This window comes from Nelusetta ayraudi, unplaced genomic scaffold (genome assembly GCF_046127955.1).
Source record: "Nelusetta ayraudi isolate G7.1 ecotype Tasmania unplaced genomic scaffold, CSIRO-AGI_Nayr_v1 ptg000031l, whole genome shotgun sequence".
Classification (NCBI taxonomy): domain Eukaryota; kingdom Metazoa; phylum Chordata; class Actinopteri; order Tetraodontiformes; family Monacanthidae; genus Nelusetta; species Nelusetta ayraudi.
In genome coordinates this window covers 5953559-5969247 of record NW_027466081.1, presented here as the reverse complement: position 1 = coordinate 5969247, position 15689 = coordinate 5953559, and the positions used below count along the sequence as shown (strand labels likewise).

Genomic DNA, 15689 nt, shown 5'->3' with positions numbered 1-15689 from the left:
TAGTTGGCAATCCAGTAATACAACGTGACATGTTAAAGCCTTTTTTTCCCCATAGGACCCCTTTAAAACTCTTCACATTGATTTTCAAATGTCCAGAATTCAAAGCAAGTACATTTCTATTGCAGTCTATGGCTCATACCAGTATATTCATATCATTATGTTTGTTTGCAATACTTATTTCTCAAATCCCACTTGTTAATGCCCCTTACAATAGCGGTATGTTAATGTAATGAGATAGAAAAAAATAAAGTCTGGGACTAAGTAACGCACATCACAAAACACCCAGTCTGCTTCTAATTACATCTGAAACTGGTGACTTAACTTTTCATTTTTGGCACTTTTCCCTGCTCCTGCTCTTGCCCGGGACTGTGTCTCGCTCAGAGTCAAGACTAATCAAAGGCACTTGCATGTGTAGCACTGCTGGCCTCTGAAGGGATCGACCAGTTCAGGCCAGCCTGCTGCTCCGTCTCTCCTTTCCTCCGTTTTTCTTTCCCTCTCTCACTCTCTCACTCTCTCTTCCCGTCCTGTCTGTTTAAGGGAAGGCAGACCGGGGAAATTCCTTCAAGCTACTTTAACTTTAAGTTTCAGTGGGATTTAAATATGCGCACTGAGGTTTTGGTGCAGTCCGCGTTAGTGCCGTTTTTTCTGATTCTGCTCTCTGCTGTGGAGGACACACTGTTACAATCGGTGAGGTGAGTTTTCACGTAGCGCTGTCTTTTTTTTTTTCACCCTGTCTATTTTAGGGTAGTCTGGAGAGCAAAAGGGAAGAGGCAGGTACAAAGATTTGCTGACAAAGACAACACTTGAGTAGCAGAATGTGGAAAGGTTTTTAGGAGTGCCAGCGCTGTTATTTTGTGTTTTGTGCAGGTCTGCTGATTTATTTCCATAAAAGGTTCCCCTCTGTTTTTTTTTTTTTTCCTCCTCTCACACTGCATGTTGCGCTTTGAGAACTTTGCAATAGTTGCACACTCTTTGTTGGGCACCACAAAAATGTCAGAGCGTTATGAAAGTTTCCATGACAAGGTTTTGGTGAATAAGCCAATTTGCACCGTTGTGCTACAGAGTGATAGAGGATTAAAGAATATTTCTACTTTTTCGTAGGTATGTCAGGTTGAACTAAGAGGAAATGTCCTGAACACGGTCCTCAAATGACTGCTTTCATATTTAACTGACCTTTCAAAGCAAGGAGTCAAGATTTGATAGACTGATAATGACGCTAGTGTTGCAGACCCTTCTACTGTGTGGAAGGTGGCTGTCTGACCTGGTCCTATTGGGAGAGAGTGGAACGTCTGGCCAACATACGTCCAACAGGGGGGTCTGACCCACACCAATTGACCTGGTTCCAGTGTTATAACTGACCTACTAAAGTCCTCACTGGATGCATCCATGCATCTATCTATCTATCTGTCTTCTTTCACCACTTATCCTGCACCCAGAGGTGCAGTAGAACTAACACCGTTTGGACTCATATGCACACAATTTAAAGTTACTGCCACGTGCAAACTCCACTCAGAAAGGCCCCAGGTCACTATCAAGCAACTGTGCCACCAGGCCTGCACAGTCCAGGTCCTGGTACATTTATCTAAAAAAAGAAATTCCAGGTTCTCTGCACTTGATTGAGTTGCACTACACTCAGTCCTGACCTCGCAGTCATATCAATTCCAGCGATGAAGAAGAATATGAAAACTGGGTTACTCTTGACCAGAGTTAGTCTGCAAGTACATGTACTGTAGGTACATATGTAATGTAATGAGGCCAAGCAACAGCTGGCATGAAAACTTAAAGGACTCTCAAAATACTCAAAACTCAAGATCCTCTGCACAAGTGTTGAGACTCCAAGTTTAATGTACCATTTGTTTTTGGCCATTGGCAAATTTAAAGATGAAGAAGATGCATTCAACTTGCGGTTTCCAAAGATTTCTGATGTATAGGAAGGAAGAATGAAGCCTGATTTTCTTTATAAAAGAAAGCATGGAAAAACATCACTGACTGTGTAGTTGGGATAAGATATAAAATTGAGAGTCAACCACAAAGGTCTTGTCTGGAAAAAGTAGATGCATTCCTGCAAAGAATTGAGTCTGAAGTCAGATTGGCACATAAATAATATTAACTTGATGTTTTGTCAATATTTTGATAACTTTCTGTTTTACAATTCTATATATTATTTTTATTTAATTTTACCAGCTGGATTTATGATGAATGACAGGTGAGTGTCTGTTATTTTAGCATACTGCCCAGTCTTGAGAAATAACACTGCACAGACGTGTTTATAGTGACCTCATCTGACTAAAACATATGCACATATTCTTTTATGTACTCAATTTCCACAGTAATAGATCCCTTTGTGTTCCCCTCCTAAAGCTAACACACTTTTTCATTCTACCCAAGATCAGTGAAACAAAGTTCGCTTTAGTTCCAGCTGAAGCGTGTGGCTTTTGTGTATTTTTAAAAAAGTCAGTAGCCACCCAGTGCGACTGAAAACAAATTCTTTACATCATTAATGGGAAAGGGAGTGTCGAGAACACTTTATCTGTTCATCTTTTTTTCCCCTGGTGCTGTTAATCTTTGCTGCTTGGGAATTCAGGATCAGTAAAAGAATGTCAGAAAGCTTCCAGTTGAAACAGTTTCTAGAGTGAGATTCCACAGAGATCAGCCACAGATGGGTGTGTTTGAGGAAGGTGCTCTTCAGCACAATGAAAAGTTTTCTGCTCTTTTTTACTTTCTTTATTTTGTGTGTGTGTTACCATGGCCTCCATATTTGTAATAATTAGCCCTCAACAAAAATGACACTGAACAAAGTTGCAACTTAAATCTTAGATTCCCCCCCCCCCCCTCACTTCGCCATGTTGCCAAGAAATACTCACAAATCCAGCGCAAAATCCAGGGCAGCCAGCTAGCTTGAGGTCATAAAGCTGTCTTCACCTAGCAGAAAGACACACTCAAATTAATCATTGTATGTCTAACAGAGTGCAATTCATCTACATTTTAGTACAGCTCCAGCAACAGAAATGGCATAATGACACATCTCCACAGAAAGTGTATTTTTAGTAAGATTTTGAATCTGACACTTAAAACAGACACAGCTGGCAGCACGTTTGAACTCAACCTCCAAAGTTTCCAGAGCTGTATAACAGCTGTCCTTCCCTCTCCCCTCCCCTCCTCAGCCTGGTGGGTGGCGTATGTCGGCTGTCCAAGGACTCATCCCTGCGCCGCTGCAGGACACCTGATGGGAAGATCTGCAGCGGGAGGGGCAGGTGTGAATGTGGCATCTGCCTCTGCATGGCCGCAGAACCAGGGAAGTTCTACGGTCCGCGCTGCGAGTGCCATGACTGGGTGTGTGCCGCGTTTAATGGGAAAACCTGCAATGGTGCGTACAGTGAGCCACGGAATGACACACCATACAAAGATGCATCACAAATATGTAACATATTAAGTGTTTTTCCAGACATGCATGTTTACATTTTTTCATTGAGTCAGCAGAGTCCGTTTTAAGAAAACAATACGTTGACTGGACGAGTTTGGAAAGAAGCAAAAAAAAAAAAAAAAAAAAGAAGCTAAAGCTATATTGACATGACAATGACATGTGTGTAACTTTTGCAGTATGATTTCTGAGTATGTTTGACTTCTGAGCCTGATTTGCATTTGTTTGATGAAACCCCTGACCAGGAAGGAGTTCATTTTATATCTGTTTGCATGTAAGTTACTGTAGATTTGAGTTTACCTTGAAAAAAAAAGCCTGTTTGGGTTGGTCAGTGCTTTTCATGGATGACAGCAAAGAGAAACGCAAACTGCTGAGCTGGGACCCCAATGGATGGCTGCTGACAACACAAACCTCATCAAAGAATAATAATTAATCATATTCTTTCCAAAAAATGAGTTTATGTAATCCTCACCTCCTATGGGATCAGGTCCCTTCTGCCCGAGCCTCCCCAGAGTCTCTGAAAACAACTCTGGCCCTATTTAATCGAGAGGAATGATGGATAATTATTTGAAAATCCATGAACCCCAAATGCTTTAAAAATCCCATGTTCGTGACAACACTCAGGTGTAGAAACACGTTCCTGAGGAGGGTATTTTGAGTTGTATCTCTTCCTGCCAAATCAGTTGGGTACAGAAGGTCTCTAAGAACCCACATCTCCTTGGCAGCTTTGACAAGTTTTTTTTTGGTAACAGGATGATTTTTTTATTTTTTATTTTTTTGCCAAGGTACTAGTTGTTGCTGTGAGCTACGTCGCCTGACAACCTAGAACATAATGCAGCAGATGTGAAATGCCTGCATTCGGTGCCAAACATTCAGATCCGTTCACGGAAATGTAACCTTAACTAAGGGTCAGCTGGAAACTGGCAAGGGAAGAAAATGCAAGCGATAAAGGATATCTGATGGGAGGCACTGGAGACTTTGTAAAACATGGCTGGAAGAAACAAAAAATGGCCTCTGCTAGAATAGAAAAGGTCATGCGGAGAAGCACCCATAAATACACAAACCAAGAGAAGGAGACAAAGTATTGCGCAGGAACTTCCAAGCATCCATAAAAAACAACAGATTAGTCAGGAGAGTATATAAGTGAATTTATAAAGATATTATTTTTTGTGGGCTGAAGTCAGGGCAGTGATGGTGACAGGGGCAGAGATGGATAATGTCTACAATGCTGAGATGAGGATGAATGGCTTTGAGGTCAAGGTCAACCTCACGCCGACTAGACAGCTGAATGAGAGTTGACAGAGAGGCCAAGAGTTGATTGGCTAAGAAGGGGCAGTGTCATGCTTGTGACGGGACGGTAAGACCGCCAGTGAAAGGCAGTGAGGCACTGTCTTTTTTTCCCCAGCGAATCAAAAACCTACAAAATCTCAGTTTATCGCAGACTTTTGCCGCAAATGGCCTGAAATGAATTTCACTCATTCTTTTACTTCCTGCAGAGCAAACTGCAAACTTCCAAATGACCTCATCCCCTGTCACGACATTTCAACTGTTGATGCAAAACAAATTATTACCGCGCAGTCTTCTCGTTACATAACACGGCAAAGAGTAAACAGCGGTTCTATTTAACTATTAAAACTTTGGGTAGCCAGACAGTGAAACATAACTTGGCTTCTTTGTTTGTATTTAGCCTTTCTTCCAACAATACTCTTAGCACAACTCAAACAAACTTTGCAAAATAGAGAACAAAAGAGCCCACAGTGCTAACATTCACTGTTTCAAAATCATTGGTTTTTGCCACATTGGCTATTGGACCAACACGGACATATCTGGCCACTGAGATAGCTCAATCCAATATATACCTAATTTCGGCAGCACATCCCAGCATTATATTAATTTCCAAAGGCGGCAAAATGAAATGTGCATCCTGGTCCATCTCCTCCTCCGACTTCCCATAACCAAGCATTCAGTCACTGTAACGCCGAATTGTCAGAGTTTAATGGAGTTCAAGGAGAAAGAGGATTTGTTACCTGTTGCCAGGAGTTATGCCGCACATTTATCAGACGAGACGCGGCGGAAATGAGAAGGCTGCTCCCTCTGTGTTGATGTAAGGAGATAGAAGCTTCATCTTTTTTGTTGCGTGTCCTCTGTACTCACTGGCCTATGAGTGTCAGGTTTTAATGGAGATATGTGTGCATCCAGAGCAGGACTAATGGAGATACCTGTGTGTGTGTGTGTGAGAGAGAGAGGGAGAGAGAATAGAGAGAGAGAGAAACAGTGAGAGAGGGAGAGGTAGGGGTGATTTATTTGGGAAGACAAGTTGGCTGCTGTGAGGAGCTCATTATGGGCCAGCAGTGTGCGGCGAGAAGGCCCCCGCTTCAGCCCCGATAATGGGGTTTCACTCACTGGTACACAGGCTGCAAATGGAAGCAAGATCTATCAGGAGAGGGATGGGCTTTTGCACCCCGCCACACGAAACACACTCGCCGCTGGACACTCGCTCCAATCAAAAGAATCTGCGTCATTTTCACATCTCCTGTCCCAAAAGTGATGAAAAAAAGTTAGCGCAAACTGCCGTGATCGTTTCTGGTCGTGCACTTGTAATTCTGTCTTAAGCTCTTAAGCACATACATGTATAGCACACAAGGATTTATTGGTGGACTACTGCCAACAATAACAAGGTTTGTTTGGTCAATGTGTGGCTCTGCCTTGGAACAGCTCAGTCCCTTGTAATTGGGAAGCTCCTCCCCGCTAGCTAGCGCTAGCAAGCAGGGAGCATCGATTAGACATTGCAGCGACTACTTCTAACGTCGACTACTTCTCATGGAGTAACTCCTCATTCACATTTAGAAAAAAAACAAAACATGATAATCACCTCCACTTGTGATATGGGAAGCTGAGCAAACTCCAAAAAGGGTCGTCTGAGCTAAGCAAGACAGCAAAAGCAAACTAGGCATGCGAGGAACGCTCAAAGTTAACGTTAAAGTCAGCTTCTCGTAGTTGAACCCTCTTAAAGCACACTGTGAAGGGAAAAAACGTCCAACCTCCTCACAGTTAGTCGTCACAAAAACACTGCGTTCATGCTCTACTGTCTGGGATCAGCAGCCAAATACTCTCCCTGCAGCTCCTTCCTTATCTCTGCCTCTCACAACTGCCCACTGATAAGATCCAATAGATTTTTTTCCCCTCTTCCTCAGGGAAAATAAACAAAACATAAATAAATAAATATCAGAGAAGCCTCGCTGGCACTCTTTGCTTGGACGGCCTCCACCAGGCAAATATGTGCTCGTTTAAAAACATTAAAATTAGGAGCAACAAGTTATAACAAAATCAAGATTGCTGGACGTGAAACTAGAAGGAATCAAATGAATTCCTCTCGTTTAATGCAGGCGGAGCATTTGTGTTTCTTACGCACAAGCCTGGCTGAACCTTGGTTATGATCTTGCATAAATATAGTATAACACTGGCCTCCTTTTTGTGCCGTGTCTGAATGGCCTTTCTTTGAGTTTTCTTTGGGTGCAGCCAGACATGCAGGTTCACTGAAGTGGAAGTTCTTCATATATTAGAGATCTATGTGTGGGGATGAATATAGAAAAGGGCCCCGGGTGTTGCTGTTGGATGCGTGCTTAGGCATGGACGGCACTATGGAGGCATAATGGAGAAGCCTGGGATTCATATGTTCCACGTTTTCATGTGGGACATTCAGGAATATTAATGTAAGATTTTGTTTTAAGGATCTTTTTGAAGGATCTCTTAAAGATCATTAAGTCCCAGGGTTTGAAAAACCCAACAGAACAGGGTGCCGTGTGCTGCTTATGCATTAGTTACTTTGAGTGAAAAAATTCCCATTTGCAAAATTCCAACGGACTTTTTACAGGTCACATAGCATGTGCAAAGAGAGATACAAGACGCATACTCAATTAGAATAATGTGTTAGAAGCATCACAGAAATGCAACTGTACTTCAAGCAAGATAATAGTATTTTTCCGCTAAAAATGGAAACTTGTCCGAGGAAAAGAGAAATCTGAAAAAGTGATGACAACGTGATGACAGCAAGTACAGTTGTTAGGAAGTCAAGAACCTAACCACAATTTGCAATGCCCATCGCCAGGATTCATGGGATGTCTTTCTGTGCAGGAGGGCCAGTCAGCTGAAATCTTTAACATTAGTCATCAATAAACACTGAAATTTCAGTGTAGCTGGCTTGAAACAAATTAAAAGACGGAATGTTGTTTTCTTTGTTTCTAAAAGAGCTGTTGTTAATTGTTTTTGCGTATGATTCCCCTTTTCATAAACGCACATTCTCCCTCCCTTTTGGATCAGTCCCCCTTTTGCCGAGGCGCACGAGCAGCGACGACTCGGACTGACATCTGGTCACCAACTGTGCAAAACATTCCTGCGCTTTCCCTCCTCTCTTTGCTTCTTACCGCCATTTGAATGTGTGCCTAACGTCTTGTGTTTCCATTGCAATAATAAGCCGGCGAACATTACAAACATTCGCCTGGAGAATGTGTATTGGGTGGGGGGAAAAGAAAGAAAAAGAAAAGAAAAGAAAAAAACGCAGTCAACGTGGCCCTCAAGCCACGTGAGCCGACGGCTCTCCCTCGCGCTCTGTCTCCTCCTGCTCCTTCTCTGTCTGTCAGCAATGCAAGCAGGCAGTTAGTTGGGTTTTTTTTTTCTTCTTCCCCTCGCCGGTGAGTTTTCAGACAGAATGCACTTCTCTGCAATTTGTCTCTTTTTTCCTCATTGGGAGAAAGACAGAGGGCTCTCAGCCTCGCAGGCGCTGAAATAAAGGCGCTTGTTGGGGATAATTGCTCTCAATTTGCGGTGTGAAATGTTTGTTTTTAAATGCAACAATGTGTTTCAAACTTTTTTTTTTTTTTTAAATAATCTTTTGACACTGGCACCCGTGGCATTGACTTGCACAGCTCCCTCTCCAAGCTCACCTCACTTTACACCAGTGGTCTTTAAAGACTGCTGCAAAAAAAAACTTAAGAATTAGCCAAATGAAGTCAGAAAAGAAGAGCTAGCATACATTAAGCTATGTTAAATTGCTACATTAAGCTACATTAAAATGGCCATGATAATCAACTTGTTTCTTGATAGCGTTCTTAATTTAAACAAATGTAACAATTATTTTGCATCAAAGAAAGAAAGAAAGAAGAAAACATTTTAAAAGTTGCTGTTTCTTTATGTATTTTGTAGCATTGTCTGTTGGCTTGCGTCCCCAGCCAGATGCTAATGCTGTCTGGGAAGCCACGGCGTGGAAAAGTTTGGGAACCCCTGGCTTCACACAACACATCGCACACGGCAATACGTTCCACAGTACATTCCTGCACACATTCTTTCCGCCAGGTCTCGCAAAAGGTAACTTGTTGCTTTCTATATCGACAAATTGAAGGCGAACCAGACAAAGCAGAGAACAGTCTATTCTAACCAGACTCTTTTTCTTTTCTCTTCTTTTCTTTTCTTTTTTTTAAATGGTCTCTCTCTGATTTTCCCTGAGAGAGGAAGAAGAAAAAAACAAAACAAAATTGGATGCTCAGCGGAGAGCGGTCCTCGAGCCATTACAGCCCATTAAATTGCTCATCTAGTGCGTATTTTGATGTGCTCTCGCTAAGATATTCTGAGCTTCGCAGGGCTGTGCGCTTCTGTGGTGAGTCACCTAATGGTTCTAGTGTGGGCTGCAGGAGAGGGGAGGGGGAATGCCACTCAAGTCTTTCCAAGTAAAAAGTAGCGTGGCTCCTGAGGACCGTGAAGCTATTAGACAAAAGGTATGATGAAGTTACCAAGTTTGACAAGTGGATGCCCGGGTAGATAATTGCAAAACCGGCGGGATGAACCGAAGGGGTGGCTCGTTGCGAGGGCCGGCGCACACAGGAGGATGAGTTATTACCTGAGACAGGTGTCTCGCAGACCTCTTCCTCGGAGCGTCGGCTGACGTGCTGCCGCTTCACGCTCTGAAAGCCACAGGAAGGGGGGAAGCAGGGAGGAATAATTACCCAGGGAAATGAGTCTCGCGTTGTGGAGAACACGGTCTAAACAGTCCAGGTGGGGGGATGAAGGGGGAGGGGGGTGGGAGTTGTCACCTGAAAGAACCAATCGCAACTTTTAAATGAGCTCAGAGACTGAGGGTTTTTTTTTTTCTTATTTTCATTTGCGATACGTCTCGCATGTAAGCGCTGCTCATAATTGAAAATTCAATAAAGGCTTAAAGTGATGAGAGCGTTTTCATGCTCGCAACAGCGGAAATTAGTCTCTGTGCAAATATTTAAGACGTAATGAACGGAACAATGTGTCTTCTCGCTGCAAACGTTCATCTACAATTTTAATATGTTTCTTGTGACAATCAGAAACAAATTTCACTCCACAGAATTCACCAACAGATTCGATATCGCCCGCGTATTGCACGGCGATTGTCAATTGCCACTGATGCAACCTTCGTCCCCATCGGCACCAGTGGGCGGAAACTGATTGCCGACGTGTCAAGGGTTGGGACACGCCTCGGCACCCGCCCTCCCCCAAGTCACAACAAATCGATTGAAAGATAAAGCACTGGCTGACGAGCTTTCGCCCACACATATGAACTTTCACACGTTCATCGACGAGCGGCGGCCGTCGTGTACGTGACCGCGACGGGCGGCCAACTGGAGACGGATGGGGGCTCATGGGACTCAGTATCTGCTGGGACAACTGGGATAGACTTGGAGCAACTGTGGCTCAGGAAGTAGAGCGGGTTGTTCAATAACTGAAAGGTTGGTGGTTCCAATCCCGCTCCATTCCAGTCTGTCGTTGTGTCCTTGGGCAAGACACTTGACCAACATTGCCTCGTGTGAATGTTGGGTGGTGGTCGGAGGGCTTCTGTCAGTCTGCCCCAGGGCAGCTGTGGCTATGCATGTGGCTTATCACCACCACCTTGAATGTGGTGTGAATGAATAATGGGTTCATTGTAAAGCGCCTTGGGTGCCTTGAAAAGCACTATATAAATCCAATCCATTATTATAAGACTCATCTACTTTTTAGAAAAATGTTTTCATTTTCTTCTATCTTCTATCTGTGTGATGGCTGAATAAAGTGGCTTTTTCAATGGCAAAAGCAGACTGTTGATGCAGCCAGTAGGTCAGTGGGTCAAGGTTGTCATGTTTTCTTTGCAGATGGTACAAAACTTACTGGCCACTTTATGATGGAAAACTGCTTAACACAAATAGCTGACCAGCCAATCACATGGCAGCAACACACTGCATTGAGTCGAGACACATTTCAGTAGATGAAGTAAAACAAAAACAAAGCACATAAATACAGCATCAGAATGCAAATGACTCAGTTATGTTTTAAAATGAAGGTGATTAACAGGCTGGAGTGGCTGTCTACCAGTGCTTCAGATTTACTTTCTTTACATAACGTGCAATGACTCAAATGGAGAGTCTGTTTTTTGATGCAGCTTCCCTCAAAGAGCTCTTCCCACCCTCCTCGTCCCTCTGATCTCTCTCGCGGGCTTCCCCTGAGACGTATCGATAATGAGGAGAGACGGGGGACTTGCCTTGTTGCTAATGGCTGATGGATGGCCCTCGGAAAGGACATCGCATTTACATGATGAACGAGTAGGGAGGATGATTGAGGGTGACGTGCAAGGCCCTTCGCTGTTCAGTGCAACAGGAACAACATTTATAATAACTTGTCAACAGCCTTCATTTGCGACGCGCGAATCCTCGTTGGGCTTTCATGCTCACTGACAGGAAGCGCCAATGACAAACCGGCTACAAGGGTGCCGTGAACATGAAAGCTGGCACTCAAAGGAGTGACATCACCTGAAAGTTTTTTGTATTTAATAGAATGTGTTGTTTGCAGTTGTTTTTTTTCAGTATTTCTATGACCCTTCTGGGAGTTTTGCAAAAAAATTAAGAACGCACATTAGCTCTGTGAACCACAAATTTCCCATTACACACATTTTCATCCTGGAGCCCAGTGGAGCATGATTAATCTCCCAAAAATGCACAAAGCAGGTTTATTTAGCCAGATGTTTGAAGCATCCCATAAAATAGTTCAGCGAGATCTTGCAAGGGGCCAAAAACAAAAAATGACATCACAAAAGGCAACTTTCTAGAACCAGAGTTTCGGACATACTGGGACACATATCCCTGTTGGGAAATATTGACTACTATTGCCTACTGTGGAAGCTGTAGTAATTCCACAGCTTTAATACCCAAATGGTGATAGCAACAAACGAGTTGCCACTCTTTACATTGGTGACAGCATTTGACTATGCTGAGTCCTCTTAGCCCCTGACAAACACCACGTGGCGTGTGTGTGTGTGTGTGTGTGTGTGTGTGTGTGTGTGTGTGTGTGTGTGCGTGTCTTTCCCTTCAGACCGCGGCTACTGCGACTGTGGGATATGCGAGTGCGACGAGGGCTGGAGCGGAGACGCCTGCCAGTTCCAGGAGGAGTGCAACCTTCCCAAGAAGAAGAGCAAAGAGCTGTGCAGGAACCCGCAGGGGGTGGTGTGCTCCAACAGAGGTAGAGCGCTGACATCCCCTCGCACGCGCCGAGTATTTACAGTATATTACAGTATTTACAGGGAAATAGTGAAATATCACCAACACCAACGATATATCGTTTTTATTTTTTTCTAATGACGCTTCATTGAATAAAAAATAGGAGGTAACCAATGTCGAAAGTCTCCCTCCCAGTCGTGGCAGATATATTTATGAGGTACTATTTTCTCAACACAAGCAGTTTCTATCTAACAGGCGTGAATTGATAAATCCATACATGAAGGATCACCACCGTGAAGACAAATACGTTGCGTTGACAATGTGTGCAAGTCACGATAACTCATCCCCGCCGCCGGAGCTCCGTGGATGCACACAGTCAAGATTTTTGTGTTTGTGATCACACACAGCATTGCGTCGTGTGCCGTAAAGTGATGGGCCTGTCATAACAGCGACTCTATCGGCTCAGAGTGCAACAAGTAGGAACGTATTGGGGTTTTGTTTGTTTGTTTCCAGATTGCCGGGTGGCTTGTGTTCCTTCGCTTGTAGATTGTGCGCTTGATCTACTTTCCACTTTTAATTGAAAAGGTCCAGGCCATTAAGAAACAAAAACTAGCAGGAATTAATGAGTCTTTACATCTTTCCTTTGCAAAAATATATCTTTTAATGCAATTACTGATGGCAGAAACTGATACAAAATTTAAGTTATTGTTTTTATGCTGTGTTCGTTTAGAACATTCTTATCCCCAGAATTTTAGCTCGTGGAGTTATGAAGATATCATCCTGAGCTTCTTCCATTATTATGTTGTCTTACTTTTAATGATGCCATAAACCAGTCACAAAAATTACTTGACAATAACGGTATTTATTGCGATGTTTTCTGGGAAAATATTCTGTTCGACGAAAATTTCTTACTGTTACAAACTTGTTTATGAACCTGTAAGCGCAGTTTCAATTGTCTGCTTTCATGCCAATGCTGAGGTTTTGACCTCCTGGTTTGCTTTATTAAAACCGCAGTGCATTCAAACAATCAGACGCGCCACTGGACACCTGTAGCCCGTCATTCAGCGGTCCAAGCCTGGCACAGGCAGGCACACCGCCTTGAACTCAAACTCACAGATGTTTTTAGCAGCTGCATTTTGTGAGCATATGCAGCTCAAACCAAACTTGACCTTTTCCAACAAGTGCTGCACAGTCACAATGTGCCCCCTGCCGGTGTCTCCGCCAGGGTCCTGCCACTGTGGCAGCTGCCTGTGCGACGACACAGACAAGCGCGGCCTGGTGACGGGGCGCTACTGCGAGTGCGACGACAGCGAGTGTCTGGATGAGGAAACCGGAGAGCTGTGTGGAGGTATGTGAACCAGGACAGGGCGGCTAAATTAAAGAGCCAGCGTTGTGCTATATTGATTTCATCTGTGTTTTCAAGTAATTCTCTGATTTGTCTAAAAACATAGTTTTAAAGATAAAAAACAAACAAACAAAGTAATTAACTGCAAACAAACCAGCTGGGCTTCATGTCATTAAACAGCTTTGATGTCCTTGTAATGTTCGACTGGTAAAACAGCAGTTCTGCAGCAGATCTGCACATGCGAACACTGCCCATTACATAAGGAATTGAAGGCCCTGAAGGTTAATTGGAGGTTAAATGCAGTTTGAACTGCTGTCCCCAGATTAAAGCATCTGCCAGTCTTATGTTCATCCCTGCTGTCAGTGGGCCTCTGTTGTGTCGGTTAATTTGCCACTAGCATGTTTCTGTTAGCATCAATTTCTCAAAGATTGCTTATAACACATGTGTTTACTTTTACCTGTGTTTTTTAATGTGCCTCGAGTTTTCTCTTCGTCAGCCGTGCCAGCATTAAAACGACGACCTTTAAGCTCATCAGCTCATGAGTCAAGAGCAAATGTTTTTGTTTACAAGTGTTTTCTTTTCCCTCAGTTGAACTCATCAGCTGTTGTTTTCTGATCTGCTCCCAGGCCATGGCCAGTGTTACTGTGGAAACTGCTACTGTGCTGCTGGTTGGCATGGAGACAGATGTGAATTCCAGTGTGACATCAGCCCGTGGGAGAGCAGGCGGAGGTGCACATCTCCAGATGGCAAAGTCTGCAGCAACAGAGGTCTGTTTGCTCCGGCCAGGGCACAGACCCGGCGCAGGATCCTATTTAAGCCCTAATTTCATTTTAATAATTCCATTAACAAAGTCATTTATGAAAACTGGATCGAATTACTGATGCAAATGAATATAACCGTGGTAATTGGGGAGGGTTTTTTTGTCAGGAAGAACAATGGAATGACTAATACAGCCTTTTTTTCTCTGCCATTTACAATCTGGCCCGTAAAAGTGACAGTTCCAATTCAATTACGCTGCCAAGAAAGGGAAACAAACAATTTCAAATTGGGGGCACGTTGACTTCCTGTCTGCTATCTTGCATCACCGTGCGCGTTTTCCTTTGCCCCCATGTCTGAATGCACCACTTTGGGAACTCAAAAACTTGGAATGGGAAAAAGTGCGAAATCATTAAGCGGAAGCGAGAATAGACTGGTTTATTAAACCCTTGTGTAAATCCCACAAAAGTCATCAGAGCCTGGCGGACGGGCAGTCGGAGGAAAAGCTTGGCTAACCCAACTCAAGTGATCCTCGGGGATTTTTAGTGCAGCTCTCTAAAATTAATTACACTAGACTGGCTGAGGGTAAGTGGTATGACTAAATGGACAGAGACCCACTATTTACGGTTAAGTGCACAGCCGACATGGCATGAGTGACCACTGAAGTAATACACGGTATACTGGCCCAGATGTGCTCCTCCTCTGCTGTAGGAGTGGACAGGCAGACAAAAGAAAGATGTTCCCCAGAGACACAAGAGGACTGAGGAAACAGTCAGTAAAGTCAGTAAAAGCCGAATTATGTCGTACACGTGGCAGATTAGAGAATAAGTATGATATCTGGAAGCACGAGAGCTACATGATACTACTAAGTAGAAAGGAGATATTTGCTGGAAAAACAGTGATACATAGTTTTCCAGTGGGGGAAAATAAAAAGCTTGGCCCAGAAGTAATATTATTGCTCAAATTAATTAATAAATATGTTATTTACAAATTATGTAAATAAAAAATGTACTTTAATGCATGCACCTAATTTAACCCTCATGACATATAGATCCTAAATGAAAATGAAAAAATGAAAAAAATATTTTTTTTTGATACATCATAAAATATTTGAACTACCTGAAGATATCTGCCAGTGAACTTCCCAGAAATGAGGCCTACCTTTCCTCCAGTGTTCACTCAAGTATCAATTTGTGATGTCACAAAGGACACCAATACATTTCCAAAATCAATTACAACATTCCCAATCAGACAGTGGCTCCGCCCACTTTAGCCTATCTGGTTTTTGTCCCCTTCCAAACACATGCATGGTCCAACAAAGCATCACGTTTAGCACTCAACAGAAGGCGAACTGTATTGTTTTGTGCGCAGATGTATAGATCCTTTGTGGGTGATTAATCATACAAAGCTTATACAATGCAGAAAAAAATTAATAATAACTATACTGCGGGACCTTTGAAAATCATATCAACAATCCCGACTGATTATAAAGAACAATTTACATTTCGCTGTCCCTACATAACATGTTTCTAATTTCTCTATGCATTAATCCTTCTTGAAAGCATAGCGGTGATCATTCTCACTGATTATAGGAGATATAGGTTCTGGACAATGATTGCATAAAGGAGGGGGTGGGGTGATTTGAATCCATCAGCCCGCGTGAGGTGAAAATCACTTT

General features: G+C 43.1%; 1 protein-coding gene across 1 annotated transcript in view; it reads left to right on the top strand.

Moving 5' to 3' along the window:
- The first annotated feature begins 220 nt into the window (after nt 1-220).
- itgbl1 (integrin, beta-like 1) overlaps nt 221-15689 on the top strand; it is a 35549-nt gene continuing 20080 nt past the window's right edge. Inside the window, exons 1-5 of the mRNA XM_076031088.1 lie at nt 221-692; nt 3165-3367; nt 11786-11932; nt 13136-13258; nt 13882-14022. Coding sequence (XP_075887203.1) covers nt 601-692; nt 3165-3367; nt 11786-11932; nt 13136-13258; nt 13882-14022 — 706 coding nt within the window. The 5' untranslated portion in view covers nt 221-600. The remainder of the gene's footprint in view (nt 693-3164; nt 3368-11785; nt 11933-13135; nt 13259-13881; nt 14023-15689) is intronic.